The 14718-nt window shown below is 37.0% G+C and overlaps 1 protein-coding gene across 9 annotated transcripts in view; it reads right to left on the reverse strand.

Annotated features, from left to right (window-relative positions):
• The window catches only part of DYM (dymeclin), a 400415-nt gene that overhangs the window by 329766 nt on the left and 55931 nt on the right, over window positions 1-14718 (reverse strand). For all 9 annotated transcript variants that reach the window (XM_061400135.1, XM_061400133.1, XM_061400128.1 and 6 more), the window contains 3 exons: window positions 14647-14699; window positions 8764-8857; window positions 7678-7811 (listed from right to left, as the gene is read on the reverse strand). In XM_061400135.1, coding sequence (XP_061256119.1) covers window positions 7678-7811; window positions 8764-8857; window positions 14647-14699 — 281 coding nt within the window. The remainder of the gene's footprint in view (window positions 1-7677; window positions 7812-8763; window positions 8858-14646; window positions 14700-14718) is intronic.

The following is a 14718-nucleotide window of genomic DNA, read 5'->3' on the forward strand; positions in this document are numbered from 1 at the left end:
TGACTTTGCAGAGATTTGAATGTGTTTACTGTATTGTGAAGTTTTACAAACCAGAGTTGGTGTGTGCTTTTTTAAATCTCTTAAAGAGTTTTAAATTGCCTCTATAGCTCCAGCCAAATATTTTAATACTTTAAATCATAAACATTCCATTCTCTCTAGCCCACATTAATCCTAACAATAACTCTTAAGGAGTAGGTATCATCATCATTTCACAGATCAAGGCTCAAAGAGTCTATTTACCTACAATAAGTGGCAGAGTTCAGATTTAACCTAAATTCAGACTTCCAAAGGGAGGGTGGGGGTGGAATTTACAAATTACTTTTAAAGACCTGTTTCTATACAAAGCTAGAAAAAAAAATCCAGTCAACCAATCCAAGTGTCACTGAAGACCATACAAATCCCTGGTGAGTATTCTGAGCCACATTAAGGAAGAGACTGGAAATACCACAGATCATTTTACACAACAAGGTGATATCCTACACAGCCATCAATACATACCCAAGTCCTTGACTTAAATATCTCAAACAATGAATAAATACAATCTTTTATTAAGAATATTTTGCAGAACAAGGCCACTGAAACCTCACCCCATCCTTGAGGTTCTCCCACTTTAAAGCCCAAACGCCACTTCAGTAGTCCCTAGGAGTATCAGCAGAAGGAGGCACAAACACAAGAAAGCAAAGATAGAGAAAGACAAGATTTCTGGTCACTCAGCTCTAATGGGCTTCCTTTGTGGCTCAGCTGATAAAGAACCCTCCTGCAATGTGGGAGACCTGGGTTCGACCCCGGGTTGGGAAGATCCCTTGAAGAAGGGAATGGCTACCCACTCCAGTATTCTGGTCAGGAAAATTCCATGGGGTAGCAAAGAGTTGGACATGTCTGAGAGACTTTCACGTCACTTCACAGCTCTAATAATCTACACCTGAAACTAAGCTGTGGTTGGTCCCTGTTAGTGCTTTCTGTTTGGCACCCATTCAGTATCATAGAGAAGACTCAACTGTCTCATTTTGACCTTAGGGAGAGAACCAGAGATGATAAAACATTGTCATGATAAAATGCCTCCCATCAGAGTCAGAGGGATGGCAGGTGTGGAAGAAAGGGAGAAAAGAAAAATTTTTACAGCATTTACTCAAGGAAGGGGAAAAAATATCACTGATAGAAAACTAAGCAGCAGCCAGAAAAAAGAAATATACGGGTCACTTAAATCAGGTTACACGTTGTTACTGAAAGGAATATTAAAAGACAGAGAGCAAATGGCTGCTGTTTTCTTTACATTCAGAAAGTCAAACTAGGGCTTCCCTGGTGACTCAGTGGTAAAGAATCTGCCTGCCAATGCAGGAGACACGGATTCAGTCCCTGATCCGGGAAGATACACCACAGCTATTAAGCCTGTGCTCTGGAGTCCGTGAGCCACAACTGCTGAGCCCACGTGCCACAACGACTGAAGCCATGTGCCCTAGAGTCCGCAACAAGGGAAGCCACTGCAGTGAGAAGCCTCTGCACCGAGACTAAAGAGTAGCCCCCACTCTCTGCAACTAGAGAAAAGCCCATGCAGCAACGAAGACTCAGCACAGCCAAAAATAAATAAATTAATTAATTTAAAACAGTCAAACTGTCAGTTTCTCAATGCTGCCCAACACTGTGCTAATACAGGTACTTAAAACTTCAGAATTAACAGAGCCGCACTCCAAAGAGGACTTGAAAGTTCAGAGCAAAAGACTCTTAAAATGAAGACACATAGCTAGATTATACTTATTACCAACTCATACTCAGAAAAATCATGGTTTTTCTGCGGGTCTAGGTTACTGTCTATTTTAGTTGTAAAGCTAATACTGGCATTATCCTAAAGTGTTAAAGATCATACTTAAGCTTCTAATTAGCAAAATCAAACATGCCTCCATAAATCAGTTAAGGAAAAGCAAATGGATTCACTCTTCTCTAAAAATAAAACTGGTCTACATTTCCATGCATTACAATATTTATAAACCTGTGTCCTACCCATTCCAATAAAATCTGCAATAATTCTGGTTGAGTGCTATTACTGTGGTCAAACAGAAATGCTTCTGTTTACCCTCAAGGATAATACAGTCTATGAGATTTCATCATAAAATGTGCTGTTAGTAAAATTTAATTCATTCTATTCCACTGATTACATAAAAGAAGGGGAGAGAAAGAAATACCATGAATCACACTCTCACCTATTATATGACCAAAAACAAGTCAAGAATTCCTAGAAACACTTTATTTTTCTGCAAAGTCAGATTATAAATCTTATAAGCTGAATATTTTAAAAGAATAAATCTATGCTAAATCTACACTTTCTTTTTTCTCTGAGCCACATTTTTCAACTATTATGGGGTTTTTTTTGTATTATTTATCCATAACTAATGAGATTAAACTATGAAGTTTTATGTTAAGACAAAAATAAAACACATATCACTCAACACAACTGTGTGCCCCCAACACAATTTCTGGTTTATCAGCCCCAGGTGTAAGGGACCAGAGCAAGCGGAGAAAGAGCAGTAAAGCCCGCCATCGTGGGAGCCTAAGCACCTCCAAACACACCTCAGATTTGGAAGGTAATTCCAAATAGTTTCAAAAAAGTTTTAAGCCAGACGTGAATGTGAAGGAAAGTGGTTGTGTTCCAGAGGTGTGATTACAGACTTTTTTCCCGTAAATTTCCATCTCATATAATTTTTTCTTGTTCGTTTTGGTCTCTCATAAATCGTAAGTTTTCTCACCTGTATGGGATCCTTGGCTCCCATCTACCTGCCAGGGGGTGGCACACACTGCCAGAAGCTCCAGGTGCAGAGGCACAGCCTGCCACGCGGGGGCTGCCAGTGGAGGGCTCTGAGATGCTTCATGGAAGGGCACCCAAATGTCAGTTTCTCTGAGTCTTTCCCTGTTTTTTGGTTCATTTATTCAGAAGAGTATCCACTTATGGCAGAAAGGGAGTGGAGTGAGTAAAACCCCACTAGTGTCAGCATTCTAGAAGCCAAGTCAAGACGCCTTACTCTTTTACATGTAGCCTCTTCTCCCAACCCTGTTCTCCCTATACCACTGCCTCCACCATGTCCGAGAACTTATACAGGGAGGACCCGCTGGTCCAGCCTCTTAGAGAGACCAGATTTCAGTATTAAACTGGGAAAGGGGTGGTCCCATGATGCACGTCACAAGAGTAGAGACCTTCGAGTCAATCCCCTTGCTTGTCTGCCTTTGGAGACACCTGGCACTTCCAATTCCTAAACCTCTCCAGAGTTCTGTGGCAAGAACTGGCTTGTTTCTGGAATTCTCCAACCCTGAAGGCATTTAGCTCCCAGCTTTCAGTGGTCAGTTTAGCTCAGCATCACTCAGTTTTCCAACTTGCAAATTGTGATTAACACTGTCTCCCCCTCTTTCTCTTTAACCTAATAAATTCATAACTTGTTCAAAATTCCTTTACTTTTCTGGGGGTTTCAGGAGACAGCAAAGATGATCATGTATATTTAATCCACTATGCTTGAGATCAAGTCCTACAAAATAAATAATTTTAAAAAATAAATACAGGGGAGGGGAGGAAGGCTCAAGAGGGAGGGGACATATGTACACATATAGCTGATTCACTTTGTTGTACAGCAGAAACTGACACAATATGGTAGAGCGATTAGATGCCAATAAAAAATAATAAATGAAAAAAAAATTTTAAACATATATATATATTGAACTACTCTGTGCCAACAAAACGTACTCAAGCAAGCCTTTTACCTGGACTTGACAAGTCTCTTTTCTAATCTGCACAGAGCTGTGCTAACTGGTTCTCAGGCCCCTCAAGCCCACAGTCCCTGCTCTACCCAGCTCTCCCTGCCAAGGCTGCCTCTTTTTTGCTTCTATCTTCAGTCTCTCAATATCCAATATCTTCCCTCATTTGAAAAATTCATTTTAAACTTTGTAAGAAACTATAATTGCCTTCCACTGGCAGCAGTACTGTGGAGTGGTTACTCCAAAGAGCCCTCCTGTACAAAAATAATGAGTTCTTGGCTAAAATAAACTCTTCAGTGCACTAATGGGCTTCCAGAAAGTAAAGGAAATCTCCCAAGGACCCCAGCACCATAACCAAAAAGAATAACCACAAGCGAACACTCTGTGGCTTGAATCTGAAGTAAAACACTGAGCAAGAAGCAAACTCTTAAGGACAGGGTGTCCCTGAGGATGAAGCCAGCTACTGGGAGACCTAAGCCTTCAGCCTGGCCACTGGGACACTGAACTTGGCAGCCCCATTAAGCCAAGAACTGCTAAGGGAGACTAAAGTGGTCGATGCTGCGGTCTCTGGGTCCCTTTAGAAGCAAATGCAAATCTCTCTCTTACTTGGGGCCTTAGATTAAGATCAAACAAATAGAAGTTCAAAGTCAGCATTATCAAAGACTTAAGGAAACACGCCACTGTAAATGCTTAACGAAACCAGCAACAGATTTAGGTCCCCAAGGACTTAAAATATTGGCTTTATGCATACAAAATGTAAAATATCAGTTACTGTGTCAGCAAGAACAGGACATAATACCAACACTGAGGAAAGAAAAACTTGCACTGAAAGCAAAGGGAGAATGCAGACAATTGTGTAGTACTTCACAGTTTTGCCTAGGGCTGGTTTTGTCCCTTTATTCCTGAAAGCATGGAATCGTGCAAAGAGCTATCTTTGCATAATGATACAAATTCCCTCCAGCAAACAATCTACTACCACTTCACACAGAGCCCACAGGAAAATGTTCAAATATGAAATCTTCACATATTTCAATTATAGACTGAAAGCATACTGAGAGTCACTTTACCCTCATAAAGACAGCCTCACTGAATATGGCAGCAATACCCATCTGATCATGGCAATATTGCAGTGAATTGGGATAAACAAAAAAATGCAGTATGCTACAATAACCCAACAATCCTAAAACGCCTCAGATAATTTGTTCAGTTGTTTGCAGACAGTCCTCTACGTTTGTCAATTTAACCTTCAAAGAATCCTTACCATTGTATATTTATCTATTCTTAAACAGTCTTTCACACAACTAAGTCAAATATTCATACACTGGCTAATCAATGAATATTTTCAGCTACCGTACAGAGAGGTTCCATTTTTTTCCATTCAATAGTATCTGTGCAATCATTTAATTGTATCATACCTTTATAAACTGTAAAAAGACACTGACAGAAAATATCAATGTCACTAAGACTTACAGTAGTGATAAGGAGTCTCAAACGAACCTAAAGCTAAGATGAAAATAAAATTACATATGCCAAAAACAGCAAGTCTCTAACCTTAAGAAGATGTCCACTGGACTTAAGCTGGTGGACAAACAGCAGCTCAGCTGCAAATGAAAAGAACAAAAGAGCATTATAATCTCCTGAACTGCTAAGCAAATAAAGGAAGAGGACAGTCTGTCAACACACAGAACCATCAACTACCCACCCTCACGGACGGCTCCTTCAGTGAGACAACCATCGTGATAAAGTGGCCATGACTCAGGAGTGTCATCTGCCCTGACTCGACATGAAGCCAGATGGGATGTACAACAAAACCATGGTTCTCAAGCATGGATGCGAGTGGGGAGTACAGGTCCAGCACGGGTGACCGAGAGTGTACACTGTATCTCTCAAGCACATCAGTCTTCTCAATGGTAAGTCATGAATAAATGCTTTTATATTAAAATAAAAATGATATTATATTAAACAAAGCACAACATTTCCCTAATTGTTCTCACATAACGCAAAACAAAGTTTTGGGTTTGCAGGTAATGGCTGGACTATGCTCTCAGGCTCAGTGGGGATAAACATTCACTCCATTATTGTTGACAGAACTTCCTGGAAAGGAATGCAATTCACTAACAGAACTACATTTGGCACAGTTGGGACCACAAAGACAAAGCCTAACATTAACAAAACTAACACATGCAAGGCACAATCCCCATTAAAAGCTCTAATCATTTAAACACCAGTATATATTTAACAAATATAGAAGGCTGATTATCAAAGTAGTAAATTAAATATATTAATGTATAAAGCCCTATGTGGGCAAGAAAGCCCAATGAAGGCAGACATGTTTTGAAAAAATGAACCCAAGAAACTCAGAAGCAAAAGTGCCTTTGCCTTGATAAAGAGAGAAGCAAACATGAAAGGTAGATGCAAAACTACATTCCTTCTATTTGCAGGGCAGCAAAGGAGACAGACAGAGAGAACAGAATTATAGACACAGGTGTGGGGGAGAAGGAGAGGGAAGGATGTAAGGGAGAGTTAACATGGAAACATACACATTACCGTATGTAAAACAGATAGCCGACGGGAATTTGCTGTGTGACTCAGGGAACTCAAACCAGGGCTCTGTAATAACCCAGAAGGGTGGGACAGCGAGGAAGGTGGGAGGCAGGTTCAAGAGGGAGGGGACACAGGTCTGCCTATGGCTGATTCCTGTTGATGTTTGGTAGAAACCCACACAATACTGTGGAGCTATTATCTTTCAATTAAATATAAAGTTTTAAAAACTACATTCCTTGTATTTCATTTGTTAATAATCTCATTATTTTCCAGATTGTAAGTTTTAATGCTAAGAAATGAAACACCAGCAGTTGATCCTGAAAATTATAGGCCCTCCTAACTTCTGGGGAAAAAGAAATTCTCACCAGTATCAGGAGAAAATGATAAACTCTTCCTATAACTTCAGAAAAAGACAATACACTTTGGCATCATAAAACTATCCTTTAAAATGTTATTTCTCAAAGAACAAAAGATTACTGTAGTCAAGAAGAATGAAAATCTTATTTCCGATCTATTATTTTCTGTCTTCATATCAAATGTGGTTTTTTTGTAGCATTTATTATAACTTAGAATTATTTGTTACTTCTTTAAAAAAAAATAAAGCTTGAGCTTCCACCTTTTTTGTTTATATTTTACTGTGCTCTTAATGAGGTCCTGTCACATTCTTGCCATTGAATATTTGTATGTAGGTTGATGTGAAAGAATAAATGATGAATAAAAGCAAAATAAAATAAAATTGCTATTTCTGATCAAGGAGTCCCAAATATATCCAGACTTAGAGACTGTTATGTCCCACGAAAGTAACTTTTAACATTTATAAAGTCTGTAATTCTGATTGGTCGTCTCCCTTAATAGGACTAGCCTACTGTACATGCACACACGCTCAGTCACTCAGTCATGTCTGACTCCTTGCCACCCTCCTCCGTGGACTGCAGCCCGCTAGGTTCCTCTGTCCATGAGAGTCTCCAGGCAAGAATACTGGAGCGGTTGCCATTTCCTCCTCCTGGGGATCTTCCTGACCCAGGGAACAAAACCTGCGTCTCCTGCCTTGGCAAGAGGATTCTTTACCACTATGCCACCTGGGAAGCCCAGTAATGGCATTTAAATTAACATTTGCTTCCTAAAAAAAGAAATATCTGTGATATATACAGAAGTCAAAATAAATAAAAGTCTCAATCCTACCAGCTCCCTTATTTAAAAAAAAAAAAAAGAAAAAATCTATGAGTCTCAGCTAGCTTAAATTAATATAGGCAAAGAAATAGGAATGGTATCAGGTCATTTAAAAATGAAAATTATGAGGAAAAGTAGAATTTTCAAAATTGTATTTTTATTTTTCAAATTCTATCCTTATGTTACACATGCTACCCCCAGAACGTCATCTAAGGCAAGACTTACTGTAACTGCCAGGAGATTTTTCTTCATAAGTAAAATGAAGTTGTAACTCTTCCTCTGACATCTCACAAATGAACACTTTCAGCAAACAGCAAATAATAAACAAAGCATTGTGTGTCTGCCAGATGAAGATGTGGCTAGAAAGAACAAACCACACAAAATCAGTGTTTAATCACGAGCACAGTCCATTTATTTCTAGTCCATGATTTCTCATTTTGCTTGTAATATTAGAATAATGTCCATATCTTTCTTCATGGCCCATGATTTATGACACTGGGCCAATGACATCTACTACAGTTTACCTCATACTTCATTCTGTATTTTACACAGTGAGTCAATTTAGAAAAACTTTTTCCTTTAGGCATGACTGCTCTTTGTTCTTAACATTATAGTTGTCCCATATACAAGCAATTCAAACAAAACTAAACTAAAAACAGAAAAAATAAAAAATACAATAACAAAGAAAATGTATGCAAATACACAACCAAATTTTAAATGGGGCATCACCAGTTGTACAGTATTTGTACACCTGCTATTTGTATTAATAATCATGGACTCAGAACAATTTTAATTGAATTCAACATAAATTGTTTGGAAACAGGGAAATGAGCAATCTTTTAAGATACTATCATCCAAAAATAGTTTCAAAAAATTCTTGAGTGCATAAAAGGTGAACCTTCCACTATATAAATATAAAACCATAATGTCTAATCTGAAACTTCATTCATCTAATATGTAAGAAATAAAGGACACAAATGTAGAATGAAATAATACTCACACTAAGTCATTAAACTAATCCAGCAGTGAAAATAGGAAAAAATTAACTTTTTAATAATAGTTACACAATTAATCTTCTTAAAGAACATATTTATAAAGACTGTCTAAAATGCTAACTAAAATCAGATTCAAGAATTTATAATCTCACCCTAATGACTTGGACAGTTAATTAAAACCTCTTTTACTTTTTCCCTGAATAATGAGAATAATTCCTTTATAGCTTTCAAAAGACCATAACCTATTTCTACCAATAAGTGAATAATTGTCATACTGTTAAATATAAATTAAATTTAGAGAGAGCAGCCAGCTTACTTTTGACATTCTGCTGAAAGTTTTAGTTCTTTGGTTCTAGAAAGGAAGACCTTAATTAGTGCACCAAGGTTTCCTGTTCGAGGATTATTTTCAACTGCAAGAGAAGAAAAGGTTTTAAAAAGTTAAAGTTAAGGACTGAAATCAAAGTGGACATATCATAACATTTCTAAAACCAAATGTCAAATTGAAGTTGCTCAGGGACCAAGCTTATTGTCAATTTCAAATCTAATTGGGGGAATTAGCAATGAGAGAAATTGCTGCTTGGTCTTAATTCTAAACAGCAAAAAATTATTTACAAGTGATAATGATAGAAACTATAGAAGAAAAGTTATCTCATCTCAGAACTCAAAACTGTAAAGAAACGATGTACATGGGAATAAGTACACCATTAGAGCACATCTGTTTAGTATTCAATAACTGTCCAATTAGCCCAGGTCTATCTACTGGGTATGTGTTCTTGTCGCACACAGCTTGAGAGCAGACCCAAATAACTGCATAATCTTCTCATTATGATAAATGTGTAGCACCTTGCTAATCCAAGTGTGGTTCATGGACTAGCTGCAACAGCATTTACCTGGGAGCTTGTTGGAAGTGCAGAATCCCATGGCCACCCTACACTACTCAAGTTGACAGTGCTTCTCAAAGTTCAACATGCATTTAAATCACACAGCATTCTCATTAAAGTTTATATTCTGATTCCACATGTGTGGAGCGATTCTGCATCTGTGACAGTCTCCCAGGTGATGCCCACTGCTGCTGGGTGGAGAACTCCACTAATGAGTACCAAGGGGCAACTAAGTTAGGGAGGTTTTGTCCAGCTTTCATAATCCAGAATAGGCATGTGATTAGATATCATTAGAGTTTCACTCTGAATCAAAAATTTCCTACTTTTAAGCTCTGGGTTTAGCTTAAAAGTCCCGGAAGATTCCACATGCCTCAGAGCAATTCAGCCTGCACACTGCAGCTCCTGAGACGGCGTGCGGCAGGAAGGCAGAAAAGCATGTGGAACTAGACTACAGAAAGTGTTCAAAGCTCAACTCCACCACTTGACTATCTGTGTGACACCTGTCAACTTCTTTAACCTCTCTGTACCTCAGTTTCTTCACCTGTAAAATTCAGATAATGATAACACTTAATAGAAAACTAATTTGACTCTAGAGCTTGAATCTGTTAACTAAAATGACTGTGTGAAAAAGGAATTCTCTGTGTCCACAGGAGTTCAAGCAAAGTCTAGGTAATACTCAGATAATGATAATAACCTCACTAAAATACCTATTCCCATTGGGAATACCCAATGGATGCCCAAGGTCCAGTAACCAATATACCGAAAACATAGAGGACAGAGACATGTTAACATCTATGAAGATGCAATCAACAAAATCTCACTGTGGAAAATTCTACTATCCACTTCCTTCAGTAAGAAAAAATTGAGGGGGGGGGAGGGAAAGACAAATTCAGGAGGAATTAGCTATGAAAAAGAATTGTAAAGACATATTAACTAATAAAAATGTGTGTACTTTATTTGGCTCCTGATTCAAACAAACCAAGACAAATAAAAATCTGAACAGTTACTGGATGTTTTATGATACTAAAAATTTGTTTTTAGTAGATAATGGTATTTTTTCCTTTAAAAACTCATTACTATGAGATACATACCACAATACCTATGGATGAAAAATATAATGCTTAAGGTTTGTGCCAAATTAATTATGTGAGGATATGTTTTTGGATTCATATACACTTTTTTAATTTGTGCACTTTTCTACACATGTTTATATGTCAATAAATAAGTGAGAGATACAGATGATGCCTTCAAAGTGTGGTGCTGGAGAAGACTCATGAAAGTCCTCTGGACAGCAAGATCAAACCAGTCAATCTTAAGGGAGATCAACCCTGAATATTCATTGGAAGGACTGATGCTGAAGCTCCAGTATTTCAGTTATCTGATATGAACAGATGACTCACTGGAAAAGTCCCTGATGCTGGGAAAGATCAAGGGCATAAGGGGAAGAGGGCGTCAGAGGATGAGATGGTTGGATGGCATCACTGATGCAATGAACACAAACTTGGGCAAACTCCAGGAGATGGTGAGGGACAGGGAGGCCTGGCATGCTGCAGTCCACAGGTTGCAGAGTCGGACATGACTAGGCAACTGAACAACAGATGAAACAAGACTGGCCATGAGTTGAAAATGACTGGAACTGGGAGATGAACATATGGGAGGTCATTTTATTATTCTCTGTCTGCCTTTGTATGGGTGTGAATTTTTTTCAAAGTAAGGAATTAAAACACCCATGAAGAAATACACAAAAATCAATGCTCAGGAAAAATGCTGAATGAGGACAGTCCTTTTCCACCCCAAAAAACAGGAAATCCTTTAACAAAATACAAATTCTATAGAACTGAACAAAAGTTTTATTTGTTGGATCATTAGCAGGCCTAACTGCTAAAAGTACTTTTGTCTACTCCAACCAGAACACTCAACACTAATCGTCTCACCTGATACCTTGCTATACAGATTCAAAGGTAACAAGTCCCAAAAAACAACTGGTAAGAAGTAAACAAGGTGAACACAGAGCAATCTTCACCTCCTTACATAAAACAACTGCCTTGGCTCTGACAGTACTATCTTAACAGGTAAGAACTAGGGGGAAACAAACAGGAATCCACTTAAAATTCACTATGAGGTAAAGAAATTTGTCTTGGACCCAGAGTGCCTCATGTGTAGATCCAGGGGATAAATAATAAAGATGAATACAAAAAGCCCAACAAAAATAATGGCCCCAAACATCCTCAAATTGATAAAAAACATTAATCTATGTATCTAAGTAAAACCCCAAATAGAATAAAGAATAAATTTCAAAATTTTGTCAAAGTTAAGGCAAAATCTTGACAGCAATTAACAACAACAAAAAAGACTTATTTACAAGAGAACAACAATACAATTAAACAGCAGACTTTCCATCTGAAAAGAGGCCAAAAGGCAATGGAATAACCTACTCATAGGGATGAGAGAAAATAAATGCCAACCAGGAACTCTGTATCTAGAAAAACTGTCCTTCAAAACGAAAGCAACAGAGAACAAGGGACATGACTTTACAGTGGGAAAATGGACAAACACAACACTGGCCACATAGTCAAGGTCAACATCATCAGTGCAACTCATGCGTGCACCCCTGATATGATGTGTTGAGATCAGCACATCACCTCTGTGATGCCTACAAACCTGTAAGTCCCATCTAGCCACGAGAATAACATCAAACAAATAGAGGGACATTCTGGAAATACTCTACCAGAATTTCTCAAAACTCTTAAAAGTCATTAAAAATGAGGAAAGTCTGAGACCAGAGGAGGTTAAGCAGACTTGATGACTAAATGCAATGCAGCATCTTGAAAAAGAAAAAGGACATGTGGGAAAACTAGTGAAATCTGAATAAAAGGTCAAGATTAGATAATAGTAATGTACCAATGTTAACTCTTTAGTTGGGACAAATATACCATATAAATGTAAGTTGTTGACAATAGAGGAAACTGATGAGGGTTATATGGGAACTCTCTACATGGTTTTGCAACTTTTCTATAAATCTAAAGCCATTCTAAAATTTAACTTTCATTTTAGAAATCTCAATAGATGGGTTTAACAGAAAAAAAGATTAGTAAACTAAGGACAGATTAATAGAAAATATCCTATGGAAGGTCAGAGAGAAAAAAAAAGTAAAATACAAAAAAAAAAAAAAAAAGAGCCTAACAAATATATGGGACATAGTGAAAATGTTAACAGAAGTATAACAGAGACCCTTGAAGGAGAGAAAAGACAGAACAAGACAGAAATAATGTATTAATATAAACCAACAATGGCTGAGAATTTTCCAAAATTGATGGAAGACATGAAACCACAGATCTAACAAGCAGGGAGGAGGGAGGAAAGAGGAAGGAAAAAGGTACAAAGGGAAGAAGGAAGGAAGGAAAGATACTCCTGAGCACATTCTAAGATGCTGAAAACCAAAGGATTAAAAAAGAAAAATGCAAAAGTATCCAGAAGGAAACCCCCCCCTTTTTTTTTTTCCCCAAAAGAACAACACTAACACTGACAGCTTTAATCTCAACAAAATGAGAACAACCAGAAAAATAACAGAATGGTGTCCTTAAAGTATGGAAAGAATTTCCGCCAACCTAGAATTCTACACCCAGCACACCTATCTTCCAAAAGTAAAGGAAAAATGAAAACATTTTCAGACCAAAAAATAAAAGAGAATTGTCATATACCCACAAAACCCTCAAATAAATCTATACGGATTTATATCTATTGACATAAAAAGAAGCTCCTGAGTACTGCTAAGTGAAAATAACATATAAATAATATCACTTACATAAAACTGTGCATATAAATCAATACACACAGAATACTCTACTCTGCTAAGATTTTGATCTTATCACAAAAGATAGCAGTGATTTTTTTTTTGCTATTCTCCAAAGTGGTTTTAAATACAGAATGACATACTTAAATATATAATATCAAGTGAAAAACACAGATTGAAATAGTGTATTTAATATGTATGCAAATGTTTATCCAAAGAAGAAATAACAGAAGGCAAAATATTAACAACAGCTTTAAAAAGGTTGTGGAATATGAACAAATACTGCCTTTTTTACATTTTAGTATGCTTTCCACATTGTATTAATAAGTATTATTCCCAATTTAAAAATGCTATTTTTGTAAAAACCCCAAGGTCACTTAAAAACTATATCATAATAACTGCATTGATATCATTGTTACACAAAATTAATTTTCAGCAAACTGTCACACAGGTTTTTGAAAGTCAGCTCTATTTAATACAAAATTCTCAAAATCTATGGTTATAACTGAAGAAAAAATTCAAGGCAACTATTATAATAACACCTCTATCATTACCAACATAATTTGTTTTTAAAAGCAAAAATATTTCATCAAAGACTGTTTTTGGCAGAGTAAGTTAAATGGGAGTTAGCTTACATGGAGCATATCCATAAGCTTGATTTAAAAACAAGCTTGTCATCACTCATTAAGCTCTTGTACACCACTTGTTTCACAGATATATTATCTCTAATTTTCAAAGCAACAATGAAATGTAACTATAATTATCCACATTTTTTAAGGCATACATGTCTTTCCAATTGTTACCAATTTGAAAGTAAAGTATTTGAGAAGTGAGGTCCAAAGAAGGTAACATTTATTGACAGAAATAATGAATAATGACAAATGCTAGGCACTGTACTGGATATTTCATGTTATCTGACTTTTCCTCATGAAAATTCTGCAATTTAGATTAAGAAATTAAAGCTCAGCTAATAATTAAGTAGCAGAGCTATAATTAAGACCATAAAATAATTCCAGAGCTCAGGCACTTTACCATTAACACAAGGTTGTTATTACTAACTTGAGGAGCTTCCGAATATATTTTCCTATTAATGAGTAATAATTATTCTAGTTAACATAACCAACAACAGCATCTTTTGCAACTGGCAAAGGATGAGTGATCCTATATTCTCTAGGACCTATACGTGCAACTACAAAACACACAATATTTGGGGTTTCTCAGTATTTCAAAATTTGCAAAAAGAACAAGCTCTATGTCTTAGCAGAGTCCATTACCATGACTGCAAATTATGCAACCATGTGTCTCACTGCTGGTAACTGAATGGTACCCTCCAGTGGCATCAATGAGCACCAAGAATAATTAGTACTATTATAATTATCATCATCAAAAACATATCACTTCATTAATTCAATTCATATTGCAGTAACAAAATTTGTTAACAGAAATTTTAAAATAACTGCCTCGCATTACACACACACATACACATACACACACACACACACACACACTCGTTTTTCCTCCTTACCTAAAGATCTGCAGACTGAAATGGTTGCCTCCTCTAGGAGCTTCAACTCAGTACTGGAGAAAGAGAAGAAAG

Source organism: Bos javanicus, chromosome 24 (genome assembly GCF_032452875.1).
Source record: "Bos javanicus breed banteng chromosome 24, ARS-OSU_banteng_1.0, whole genome shotgun sequence".
Classification (NCBI taxonomy): Eukaryota; Metazoa; Chordata; class Mammalia; order Artiodactyla; family Bovidae; genus Bos; species Bos javanicus.